Raw genomic sequence first — 12,248 nt, 5'->3', positions numbered from 1 at the left:
CTTCACTGTCCGTAAGCAGCCATTCCTTCATCTTTTGACATTTCTGAGAAGTGTGTGGTTTAAGACATAGAAAGTCCTGGATCCGAGCATTCATTTTGAGGGCCAGTTTTTAAGAAGTGTTAAACACAGCAGCAAGTGCCAGGCAGGCCTTTGCTTCTCACTCTGAGTGGTTGTGAATTGGTGAGTAACAGCACAGCTGGGAACACACACTGAGGATTTAGGGTGTGCTGGGCCCTGCCCACTGCGTTCTGCACATGGCCCCATTTACCCCCCTGATGCTCCAGAAGAGGAAGGCAGAGTCCCGGCCGGCCATACTGACCTCCAGTGCTACCCCGTCACCTGCTGTGCTGTGTTCCCTCTCCAGGGGTCTCTGTGTGGTGGGAAGTCGGACCTGGGATCCACCTGGCCCCCATCTGTGCAGAGCCCATTGTGGCGGGTCACGGCGGGGCAGCATCCAGGCAGGGCATGCTGAAGATAGTGTGGATGGAGACCCAGCCAAGCCTCTAGGAGAAGCTGCACCTCGAAGCATCAGGAGACCTGGGTGGGTGGAGGGACTGAGAGGCAGAGGAGCCAAATCTGGGCCTGCTTCAGACAGCGGAGCAGGAGGCAGGAGGGCAGGCAAGAGCTCCGGGAGCTCAGGTCTCCACAGGCTGCAGGACAGAGTGCGGGACACTGGATGAGAGGAGAGGCTGGCCGGGCTGCCACACGTGCTCTGTGGAGAGGGGCCTGGGCCTGACCGAGCCCCTGACTGGCAGCAGTGGGCGCACTTGACCTGATCGGTTAAGCACCGTCACTTCTCTCCAACACCTGGCACCCCTCAGCGTTTCAAAGCACTTGAACCAAACTGAACCCAGCCCAGACCAGCCTGTTCAGGACCGTGCAGGGCTCTCCAGCAGCCTCAGCAGCACTGACTTAGCAACATCGCTGGGGTCACGGGCTTGGGAAGACCATTCCTGGAGGCAGCCTGGGCATTTCACCTGCCTGTCTGGGGGACGTTGAAGGCCGAGCTGAGCAGCTGGCGCAGGTGTCCTTGTGCGTGGACCCCCTGCCCCCACCCCAGGCACTACATTTTCCTTTGCTGGGTGCTGTAGTGGCTCCAAGGCTTCTTCCTCAGCTCCTCAAAATCCACACCCAGAGGACAGTGTGAGCCTGAGGGGTGGGGCATGTGTCCCTTTCCCCCAGGCAGTGTGGCCCAGGAGGCTTCTTGGTGCCTGCTCTGATGATCAGCCATGGCAGGTGGGCTGGGGTGCTGGCCTTGTGGCCTCCCAGGACACCCGTGACAGTGACCACGGGTGCTGGCTTGCCTTCCTTCTAATGAGGGTGCTGTCCAGGGGTGGCTTTCAAAGGCTGAAGGGCAGGCACCTACCTCAGCTCATGCCCCAGTCAGCCTCTCCTCGGGTGGCTGAGGAGGGCTCATTCCCAGGAATGATACCTCGGACAAATATAAAAGGCCATTGTTCCCCAAGGTCCCTGCTTAGGGAGGTTGAAACTCAGGAAGCTGCCCAGGATGGCTGTGCTAGTGGGCGGGGCCTTGAAGTCCCCAGGTACGTGTTTTTGTTTTTTTGTTTGTGTTTGAGACCGAGTCACTTTGTTGCCAGGCTGGAGTGCAGTGGCACCATCTCGGCTCACTGCAACCTCCGACTCCCTGGTTCAAGCATTTCTGCTGCCTCAGCCTCCCAAGTAGTTGGGATTACAGGCATGCGCCACCACGCCCAGCTAATTTTTTTGAATTTTTAGTAGAGACAGGATTTCACCATGTTGGCCAGGATGGTCTCGATCTCCTGACCTAGTGACCTGCCTGCCTCGGCCTCCCAAAGTGCTGGGATTACAGGCATGAGCCACTGCGCCCTGCCAGATATGTGAAAATTTTATCCAGCAGTGAATGAAGGTGTTGGGTACCCAGCGGGAGCTGTAGCGGTCTTCGTTACGGGACACAGCAGGAAAAGGACAGATGAGAACGGCAGCATGCGTGTGGTCAGTGCTGCTGAAAGGCAGGGCAGGCAGGAGAACAGGGCGGGATGGCGGGGGTCCCAGCAGGCTGTGGGCAGGGCACGGACACACCTAGCACAGTTGGGCGCAGCAAGCTGAGGGGCCAGAAGAAAGCGAAAGGGTGGTGATTCCAGCAAACCCAAGGTCAGACTTCGGAGCAGAATGTTGTTAATTTGGAGAGCCCAAGCACCCGTCCTGTGGATGTAGTCTGGGAGACGCTGTGCACCACCTGGTGCTCTGGAGTCTCTCTGAGATAGGGCAGCATCCCATTTACCCCGTAACACCCAAAACTCCTTATGTCCTGTTCGCCACCTGGTCGTGGTGCATGGGCTGGAGACGGGCAGAGCAGAGGCACAGAGGGGCCCTCCGGGAGCCTGTGTGAGGAGCCCCCCAGGATGCAGGGCAGGTCTGCAGTGCTGCGCTCTGAAGCCAGTCAGCCACAGACGTGTGGGTTTCCAAGCGAAGCTCTCTCCCCCATGTGACATGCCACTCTTCACCCTTCCAGCTGGACTGGGTCTCCAGTCAGAGGCAGAGGGCGGCTCAGTCTTGGGAAGCAACCTCCAGCCTGTCCCCACCGCCTTTCCAGCTGCGTGCGCTTCAGCCTTGGAGGCCTGATTCTCACAGAGCTAGAGCTCCTAAGTGGTCCTGGGACACAGCTCTCCTGGGTCCTGACCAGGACCCCCATCCCAATCCTGTGTGCATTTGGGAACTGAGTCCTTAGGGACTTGAGTCTGAACGGTCCTTCCTTAAGAAAGCTGACCCTGGCACCAACAGAGAGAGTCTACCTCAGGTGAAGAGCATTAGCACCCGGAGGGACCCCCAGGCCTGTCCTGAGCCTCTCACCCCCACTGCCTGCCCAACTTGTGTCCCTTTCCTGGAAGAGCCGCTTCCAGCAGCCTGTGCTATGCTGCTTCCCGGCTCTGCCCTGCTGCCCCAGAACAGCACCTGGGGGGACACTGGTCTCTGGGCTTGTGCAGCCGATCCTGCTGCCGGCCCCTCCTTCGCAGGCACTGGAGGAGGCACGCGGTCTGTGGGCCACCATTCCTGACGGAACTGCTTTGCTTTCCCTGCAGTTCCTGAGGTTCTGCAGCTGAGCGATGCCCTGCGGGACGACATCCTGCCTGAGCTTGGGGTGCGGTTTGAAGACCACGAAGGTGGGTGAGCCCTTGCTCTTTGCTATGAAGTTACCAAGAGCTTAGAAAGGTGTCACTGGGAGATCTCCTGGGGCTGGGCCAAGGTTCATGCATCATGACTGGATGCAGAATCCCAAAGTGGCAGCCCCATGGGTCCCCCGGCACCATTCCCACGCTGGCAGTCCGGCAGGGGGCCGGGGTGCACCCATAGCTCCTTCCCACTGCATCCCACCACTTTGTGTGTGGGCGTCATCTCCCCTCAGCGCCTGGCTGCCACCTCTGATGCTCTCAGCTAAGGAAACATGCCTGTGTCCTGTAGACTGTCAACAAATTTCATGCTTGTCCTCCCACTTTGTGGAGGTTTTTTAGTTCCACAGAAAATTAATGTTTTTTATTTTCATTTTTTAAAATTTATTTATCGAGTATGTATTTATCGAGACGGAGTCTCATTCTGTCACCCAGGTTGGAGTGCAGTGGCGCAGTCTCGGCTCCTTGCAACCTCTGCCTCCCAGGTTCAAGCGATTCTCCTTCCTCAGCCTCCCAAGTAGCTGAGACTGCAGGTGTGTGCCACCATGCGCGGCTGATTTTTGTAGTTGTAGTGGAGATGGGGTTTTACCGTGTTGGCCAGGCTGGTTTCAATCTTCTGACCTCAAGTGAGCTGCCCGCTTTGGCCTCCTGAAGTGGCATGAGCTCCCACGCCCGGGCTTGCTTTCAGCTTTTATGGATACATGGTAGTTGTACATATTTATGGCCTACGTGTGACATTTTGATACATGCATACAATATGTAATGATCAGATCTAGGTAATTGAGATGCTGTCACCTCAAGCAGTTAGTATTTGTGTTACGCGCCCTCCAATTCCACTCGTCTGGCTATTTTGAAATTTACACTAAATTATTCTTAATTATGGTGGCCCTGTTGTGCCACCCCGGACTGGATCCTAGTCCTGTGTCCACCTGTTTGGACCCATTAACCATCCCCTCTTTATCTCCTCCCCACTACCCATCTGCCCCTGGTCATTTTACATCTCAGATGACATTTCTTACCTTCCGACTCCTGGCTGGGCAAGACCTTCCTACCTTCCAATTACAAAATGTTCTCGCCAGGTGTGGTGGTTCACACCTGTTACCCTACCACTGAGGTGGGCGGATTGCCTGAGCTCAGGAGTTCGAGACCAGCCTAGGCAACATGGTGAAACCCCATCTCCACTAAAACATGAGCAGGTGTGGTGATTCGTGCCTGTAGTCCCAGCTACTCAGGAAGCTGAGGCACGAGAATTGCTTGAACCCGGTAGGCAAAGGTTGCAGTGAGCCGAGACCACGCCACTACACGCGCACGCACACACACACACACCACACATACACACACACACACAACACACACACACACACACAACACACACACACAACACAACACACACACACAACACGCGCACACACACACACACACACACACACAATATGTTCTCCTGTGCTGTGCTTCACTGCTGTTTGCTGTTGCGGGGGCACTCGCTCTGACCAGGTAGCACCGCATGGTCTGGGCAGGGCAGGGCTGGCCCAGCAGCAGAGATGGCCCACAGGGCAGAGTGCAGCCTGTTCTCACAGACCGCTCTCTTTTCAGGACTGCCCACGGTGGTGAAGCTGGTAGACAGAAACACCTTGTTAAAAGAAAGAGAAGAAAAGAGGCGGGTGAGTGAGATGCAGATGACTTCAGCTTGGTATTTGTTGAAAATATGAAAAACACTAGGGTTATTACATAGTTTACTTTTTAAGCACTGATGTTTACACTTTTATTAAAATCCCAGTATTTATAAATGTTAGAAAAATTAACTAGTATCTTCTAATGAAGGACCTCTTTTAAAAAGATCATTCCCTCAGCTTAATGAGTCACTTTTAGCAAACTGTGCAGCTGACATGTCAGGTCCCAGTCTCACCTTGCCCTCACCTGGGTGGCGCGTGTCACTGGTGCGTGTCCACCTCCTGTTCTCAGCACACTCCCCACCTGCACCCACAACACTCCCGGGATCAGGGATGGTCCAGGTTCCTCGGTGCCCAACAGGAGAGAAGAACAAGAACAAAAACGCGTTGTCAGAACCTCTGGGCACAGCGTATGGGGCACCCTGCAATGCAGGCAGCAGGATGAGAGGCACCTGGGCCCTCAGTGCACTCCATGGGAGGTGGGCCTAGGGGCTGTTGCCACCAGCAGGTGGGCCCAAGAGGCTGAAAGCAGGACACCACCGTGGAGGGCGAGTTTGGATGCCACAGCTCTCAGGAAGGAGGCTCTGGCAGGAACTGAGGAAGTAGAATCGATAGGGTGGGTGATTGACAGATGGGATGTGCGGGTTTGGGAAGGCATCTATGCCCAGCCCTGGACTGGCACCACCATGAGGCACAAGGCACGAGGGGAGGGCTGACGCCAGATGCAAGTGTGGGTGGCTGGAGTTTGCAGTGCCTGGGAGAAATAACAAACTGGAACTCTGGGGAAAGCTCCAGACTGTGGTGAACGGTCTGCAGGTCCATCCTGGCTGGCAGGTTGGGAGCAGCTGGGCTTGCCCTGCAAGGTTGGCTGCTGTGACCGCCCCATCAGGGCCCCTCCCCCTTCCACCACAGTCACTCACCTAGCCTTGGGTCTGGCCTGCCATGCTGTGCTGTGACGTGGCCTGGTGCTGGCTGTGCAGACGCCCTGGCATGCTGCACTCTGCGGCAGAGTGCTCAGAAGCAGGAGGCAGACGAGGAGCACCCTGCAGGGTGGCCCGGCCAGAGCCTCGCAGGCCCCGCGCCCTTTGTGCTGGCCTTTCCACTGTCCACCTTGGCTGTGCCTTGTGACTTCTAGTAGCTCCTGTTTCCCAACCAAGGGACTCTCATCTCACCAGACTGCCGCAAGAAGGCACCCCAGGCCCGAGGCACCATGGGGGAGGGGTCCTGCCTCTCCCTACGCCCTTCCCACCAGCACGTAAACACTTCCTAACTTTAAAAGGGAAAAAGCAGAAATTCTGAGCACTGCTTCTGTGGTTCCTCGAAGTTCAGCGGCCAGCTCCTTCTTCCCCTACCTTAGCACCCTTCCCCATCTCAGCCTCTTCCCCTTGGCCGGCCCTGCTCTCTCTCCATCTACCTCGAAAGAGCTCTTGATCCTGTTGGCCTAGCCCCATCCCGAGTCTCTGAGACCTTTGTGCCTTCCTGGTTTCTTTTCCCCAGCTCTGTGTGGAGCCTCCCCAGGAGACCTCATCTGGCCCTGCGGCTTCACCACCATCTGTCATGTATCTGGTGGCCCAAAACCGTTGTCCCCAGACGCCTGCCTGATAGCTCCACTGAGCCAGGAAGCATCTGAAGCCTAGGCTGTCCAAAGGAAATGTGGTTTTCAACTCCCCAAACTCACTCCTCCTCCCTGTCAGTGGAAGGCATGTCTGTTCATGCAGTGGCTCACGCCAGAACTTCCCAGAGCAGCCGAGGCCTCCCCTCACCCGCACCCAGCCTGCTGGCTCCACAGTCAAGCCCTTCTCTGCAGCATCAGGCCACCCTTGCCCCTGCCCGGATGCTGCCTGCTGGTTGGAGTGGACTCTGGTCTCCTCACCTAGCCCCCAAGGCTGGCCTCTGCCCCCCTCTTCCCATCCTGCCCTGGGGCCCTTGCTGCTTCCCAGGCACCCCAAGACCCGCTCAGGGTAACCTTCACAGTGCTGTCCTGGTCATCACCTGACGGAGCCTCTGGTCTTGGGCCAGGCTCACCATGCTGGTCCATTTCTTCACGTTAGTTGTGCCGGGATCTTTCAGCATTGGTCCTGTTTGTCTGCCTGCTGTATACCTTTGCATCTAGAGCACAGCCGGGCACCCAGGGGTACCGCTGAGGATCCCCATGGGAATGGACGAAGGTTGGTGTACTGCCCAGCTCACGGGCTTGTCTCCCCACAGTGGGGTGGTCCGGTCATTGTTCAGTCCTCCTGGCCAGGCCCTAGGAAAGGGGCTGGTTTTGCTGGACCTCCCACTCCGGGAGACCTGGCAGCCTCAGGCAGCTCTGTCTCACCAGGCTCTGTGCTGCTTCTCTAGGTTGAAGAGGAGAAGAGGAAGAAGAAAGAGGAGGCGGCCCGGAGGAAACAGGAACAAGAAGTAATGCACTTTGTTTGTTTGGGGGTGAGGGCTCTCCTGGGCAGGAGTGCACCCTGACCCCGTGCCCCGTGGCTCTCTGTGCCTCCGAGGACCTCAGCCAGGCCCCTGCACACCTTCACAGACCCTCACAGAAGGAGCTCCGCCCTCTGCCTCCACCACTCGAGGCCTGCCAGGCCCTTCTCACATGAGTCGCAGGAAGACCTGGCCAGGGGAAAGGTGGTGCCATTTGGTCACAAGCTCTAAGACCGCGTTTATAGACTTACTTCTGTTAGAGTTTTTAGCCGGCTTTCCACTGCTCCTTTTCTGTTCCCTCCACCTTGGCCCTCCCCTTCCCTGTCTTTCACAGCACGCTGAATTTGAGGGCGTGGAAGCAAGTTGAGGGCTGGAGGTGTGAGCAGATGCTGGTCACAGTGCAGAGCCCCAGGTGCCACTCAGTGGCAGTGACTGTGCTGTGTTGTGTTGTGTGTTCTAGGCGGCAAAGCTGGCCAAGATGAAGATTCCCCCCAGTGAGATGTTCTTGTCAGAAACCGACAAATACTCCAAGTTTGATGAAAATGTAAGCATTCCTTCTTTTCTTTTCAGAACTTTATTAGACCACATTAAATTGGGAGGACAGGGATTTTCAACCTTGGACAAGCAGATTTTCTGTTTGTAGAAAATTTGGAATCAAATCTGATACCTGCTTTAGGATCCAGGGCCTCCTGGCCCAACTACTGAGCTCCTCCCACAGCCCAGCAGCGAGGCAAGCCCGTGCCAGGGCAGCCCTCCACTGCTGTGGCGAGCTCTGCTCCCTAGCACAGGGAGTTGTGGCCCGGGCCGAGGTCCACCCAGGCCCTCAAAAGCTGGCTGCCATGGCGCAGATAGGTGTCCTGCCCCCAGACTCTTGGTCATAGCCATTCACAGCCACTGCCTCCAAACCTCTAGGCCCCTCCCTGCTGGCCCTTGGATGTGTTTGTTATGTACGTTTGGGCCAGCTGTGTCAGAACTCAGTCATGGGTCGGCTCGGAGGGTCACAGTGCCCCTCACCTCAGGCAGGAAGCACCCGCAGATTCTGGTCACCCCTCTCCCATTCTTAGCTGCGAGAGCCAGCACTGCCAGATGAGTGTGCTGGCCCAGAGCAGCGTGGTGACTGAGTGTCCAAGCAGGAGGACGTGGCTGCATCGGAGAGATGCGCGCTTTGAGGCAGGAGGCCCAAGAAAGGGGAGTCGGGGTGACCCAGGTGCAGAAGAGACCAACAGCTGCTGTGCTCTGGCCTTTCAGGGTCTGCCCACACACGACATGGAGGGCAAAGAGCTCAGCAGAGGCCAAGCCAAGAAGCTGAAGAAGCTCTTCGAGGCTCAAGAAAAGCTCCACAAGGAATATTTGCAGATGGCTCAGAATGGAAGCTTCCAGTGAGGGGGCACGGGACTGACTTTTTAAGCCATTGTGGACTGGTGGCTCCTGTCTGCCTCAGTGACAATGCCCCAATGCTCCAGTCATGTTTACAGTCACCCTCGGCTCCTAAATTAAGAGTTGTGTTCATGTATGTTCATGTTGTTGTTGGCTCTGAGACATTAGTAATAAATTTTTCTCAACTGTGAGACCCTCTCTGCCTCACTCTGCATGTTCAGTGCTTGACAGGGCGGCAGTGAGACCCTCTCTGCCTTGCCCTGCATACTCAGCACTTGGCAGGGGGCCTGGTGGCCAGCCGGGGCTGCTTGGTCAGCAGGTCACAACTTAGGTGTTTGGGTCAGTTGAGCTGCTTCAGCTGGCCAAGGAATTTCTCCCCCATGCTGATGGCTATCAGCTAATCTCTGGTGTGTGGGCACATTTGGAGGTATTTGAGTAGGAAAAAGACAGGCTCAGACTGGCAGAGCCTGCTGAGCCCTAGACAAAGGCCGCTCAGTCAGCCCTCGGGTTCTGATGAATAAACACGCTGCAGGTTTTCCTAGAGCCGTTCCATACTGGGCAGAAGCAAAGCGAGCGGCTCAGCAGGCGGGCCCCTGGCGCACTGCCCAGAACTGCCGTTGGAGACAGCAAGTCCAGGATCTGCATGGCTGATGGGTGAGATGTGGGGGTGGGGGTGGTGCTCAGCACAGCAGGGGCCGTCTGTCCCAGCGTCCAGTGTTGTCCTTGCCATCCTGCCTCCACACTTGGATCACCTGGACTAAGAATCACCACCCAGATGTGAAGGTGTTTACCATCCTTGGCTGAGGAGGGTATAGCAGAAGTCAGAGCCTGCTTCGTGCCTGTGGAAGCTGCTGCCAGGCCAGATCCATTGGGACAAAGGACAGTCATTATTGCTGTGGACAGCCGGGGACACTCAATCCAGTGCACGTGGATGGTGGCAGCAGCCCCAGCGTGGCGAGTGTGGCAGTGTTGGGTTGTGGGTGCACCAGTTCTTTTCCTTGCACTCCATGTGTTTACTGCAGTGGCGTGTGACACAGCAAAAGGCTAGAACTGGCCTGTCTGTGCATCAGCAGGGTGCTTGGCACAGCTTGAGAGCACCCACCCAATGACACAGGGAGCACTAAGGTTATAAATCAATGAGGACTGCCTCTACATGTTAATAGGTCTGACTTTGAACCTTGTGTTTTATATGTAAAAGAAATTTAGGCCAGGCGTAGTGGCTCACACCTGTAATCCCAGCACTTTGGGAGGCCGAGGTGGGCAGATCATGAGGTCAAGAGATTGAGACCATCCTGGCCAACATGATGAAACCCTGTCTCTATTAAAAATACAAAAACAATTAGCCGGGCATGGTGGCGCATGCCTGTAGTCCCAGCTACTTGGGAGGCTGAGGCAGGAGAATTGCTTCAAACCGGAAAATGGAAGTTTCAGTGAGCCGGGATCACGCCACTGCACTCCAGCCTGGTGATAGAGCAAGACTCCATCTCAAAAACAAACAAACAAAAAAAACAGTAAGAAAGAAAAGTCCCCCAAACAAAGTAAAACAAACATGTTCCAGTTATCTGTTGCCTCTTTAACAAATCACCCCAAAACTTCATGACTGAAAACAACTATCATGTTATGACTCATGGCTCTGGATTGACTGGGCTTAGCTGATCGGTTTTTGGTTACAGGGAGATGGGGTCATCTCTAGGTTTGTGCCTGGGTCCCATACTGGGATGGCTTGGGCACCTTTTTTCTCTGTGTGGTCTCTCCACCTTGGCAGCTTCAGGGTGGCTGATTTCTGTTGCAGCATCCTATAGTGCCAGGGGTGCAAGTCCTGGGAGAGAGAGGCAGGAGCTATATGGCCTTTTAGGATCTAACCTTGGAAGTCATGTCTTGACTTCCACTGTCCTCCCTAGTGGAGGGCATCACGAGGCCCACCCACATCCATGGGAGGGGGAGGCATAGATGCCACTCTGTCATGGGCATTACTGGGTTCCAGAAGGGATGGGAGATACTGCTGCTATTTCAGAAAGTACCATCTGCCACAAAAGCACAAATCAAATTGGCCGCCTCAAGAAAAGAACTTCAGCTTTCTAAGAATTGGCCATATTTGTTACACATCTTTAATAGGGTATTTTCTAAAGTCAAAAAAAGTGTAGAAAAGCCAATTTTAAGAAATAGTTTTGTTGTTAGTAGTCACATTGGAATTGTTATTTTCAAACCCTATATGCCAAGACAAATAAGATCACTGATGTCAGCAACCAAAACAATGTTTTTTAGATGGAGCCTCCCTCTGTCACCCAGGCTCCAGTGCAGTGAAGTGATCTCAGCTCACTGCAACCTCCACTTCCCGGGTTCAAGCAATTCTCCTGCCTCAGCCTCCTAAGTAGCTGGGACCACAGACACGTGCCACCATGCCCAGCTAATTTTTGTATTTTTAGTGGAGATGGGGTTTTACCATATTGGCCAGGCTGGTCTTGAACTCCTGACCCCAAGTGATCTGCCCCCATCCACCTCCCAAAGTGCCAGGGTTACAGGTGTGAGCCACCGTGCCCAGCCTAGCAACCAAGTTTTCAGTGCAAGAGAAAAAAATACAAGGATAAAATCAAAGAAGTCAAGGAAAATCACTTTATTATTAAATATGAATTAGAAAAACAACATGAACTGACTTGCGATTTAAAAACGTAGATTGTTTCCTGGCTATGTAGATGGGAAGGGGGAGAAGCAAGGCATCCCTGGTGTCAGTGGGCAGTCCCGGCCCCAATCTACAGCTCTGAACCCCACCGCCACCCCCTGGAGAAACGGCTACTTCCAGGTCTGCAGCAGCAGGAGTAGCTGAGCCCCGGCCCTGTTGTGCCCCAAAAGGGAAGCTTTCAAACACCAAGGAGTCACATCAGAAGGTCACAGGACAAGCTAGTGACACACAACAGCTGGGTGGTGTGTGTCAAGGGCATTCTGCTAGGTGGAAAAGCCACCCCTGAAAGGTCGCATGCTGTGTGACTCCACATAGATAATATTCTCAAAATCCAAGCTGTAGGACTAGAGAACAGATGGTGGTAGCCAGGGTTAAAGGTGGGGGCAGGTTCGGAGGGAGTGACTGCACAGGGACAGCGGGGAGGTTGGCAGGGAGGGCACTTCCTTGTTCTTTTTGCCATGGTGATCACAAATCTGCATGTGTGATAACAAAAGCTAGAACCACACACACTGTACCAGTGTCAGTCTCCTATGTTGATCTTGTACTCTGGCCAGGCACAGTGTGACCATCAGGAGACTACGTAGACAGCACACAAGCCTCTACTAATTTTGCAGTTTTCTGGAAACCTGTAATTACTTTTAAAATAAGGCTTCAGGAGCTCCTACTGGGTACGTTTGGGACAATTTGAGCACTGAAAATGCTTCCAGTCAGGGCAACATAGCGAGACCTCATCTCTACTAAAAATCAAAACAGTTAGCTGGGTGGTGGCACATTTGTGATGCCAGCTACTCAGGAGGCTGAGGTTGGAGGATGGCCTGAGCATGGGAGGTCGAGGCTGCAGTGAGCTGTGATCGCGCCACCGCACTCCAGTCCAGGCAACACAGCGAGACTCTGTCTTTAAAAAAAAAAAAAAAGAAAGAAAAAAAATTAGTCGAAACCCAGGCATCTGTATTTATT

The 12,248-nt window shown here is 54.6% G+C and overlaps 1 protein-coding gene across 7 annotated transcripts in view; it reads left to right on the top strand.

The window, feature by feature from the left end:
* Positions 1-8,804, top strand: part of CARS1 (cysteinyl-tRNA synthetase 1) — a 55,818-nt gene extending 47,014 nt beyond the window's left edge. For 4 of the 7 annotated variants that reach the window (XM_017507737.2, XM_037731117.1, XM_037731115.1 and 1 more), the window contains 5 exons: positions 3,063-3,143; positions 4,743-4,810; positions 7,163-7,222; positions 7,695-7,778; positions 8,483-8,804. In XM_017507737.2, coding sequence (XP_017363226.1) covers positions 3,063-3,143; positions 4,743-4,810; positions 7,163-7,222; positions 7,695-7,778; positions 8,483-8,617 — 428 coding nt within the window. In that variant the 3' untranslated portion in view covers positions 8,618-8,804. Of the gene's footprint in view, positions 1-3,062; positions 3,144-4,742; positions 4,811-7,162; positions 7,223-7,694; positions 7,787-8,482 lie in introns of all 7 variants that reach the window. The other 3 variants (XM_017507739.2, XM_017507740.2, XM_037731114.1) reach the window with 3 other exon arrangements.
* Positions 8,805-12,248: the final 3,444 nt, after the last annotated feature.

This window comes from Cebus imitator, unplaced genomic scaffold (assembly GCF_001604975.1).
Source record: "Cebus imitator isolate Cc_AM_T3 unplaced genomic scaffold, Cebus_imitator-1.0 Scaffold384, whole genome shotgun sequence".
Taxonomy (NCBI): domain Eukaryota; kingdom Metazoa; phylum Chordata; class Mammalia; order Primates; family Cebidae; genus Cebus; species Cebus imitator.
This window is presented reverse-complemented; position numbering and strand designations above follow the sequence as displayed.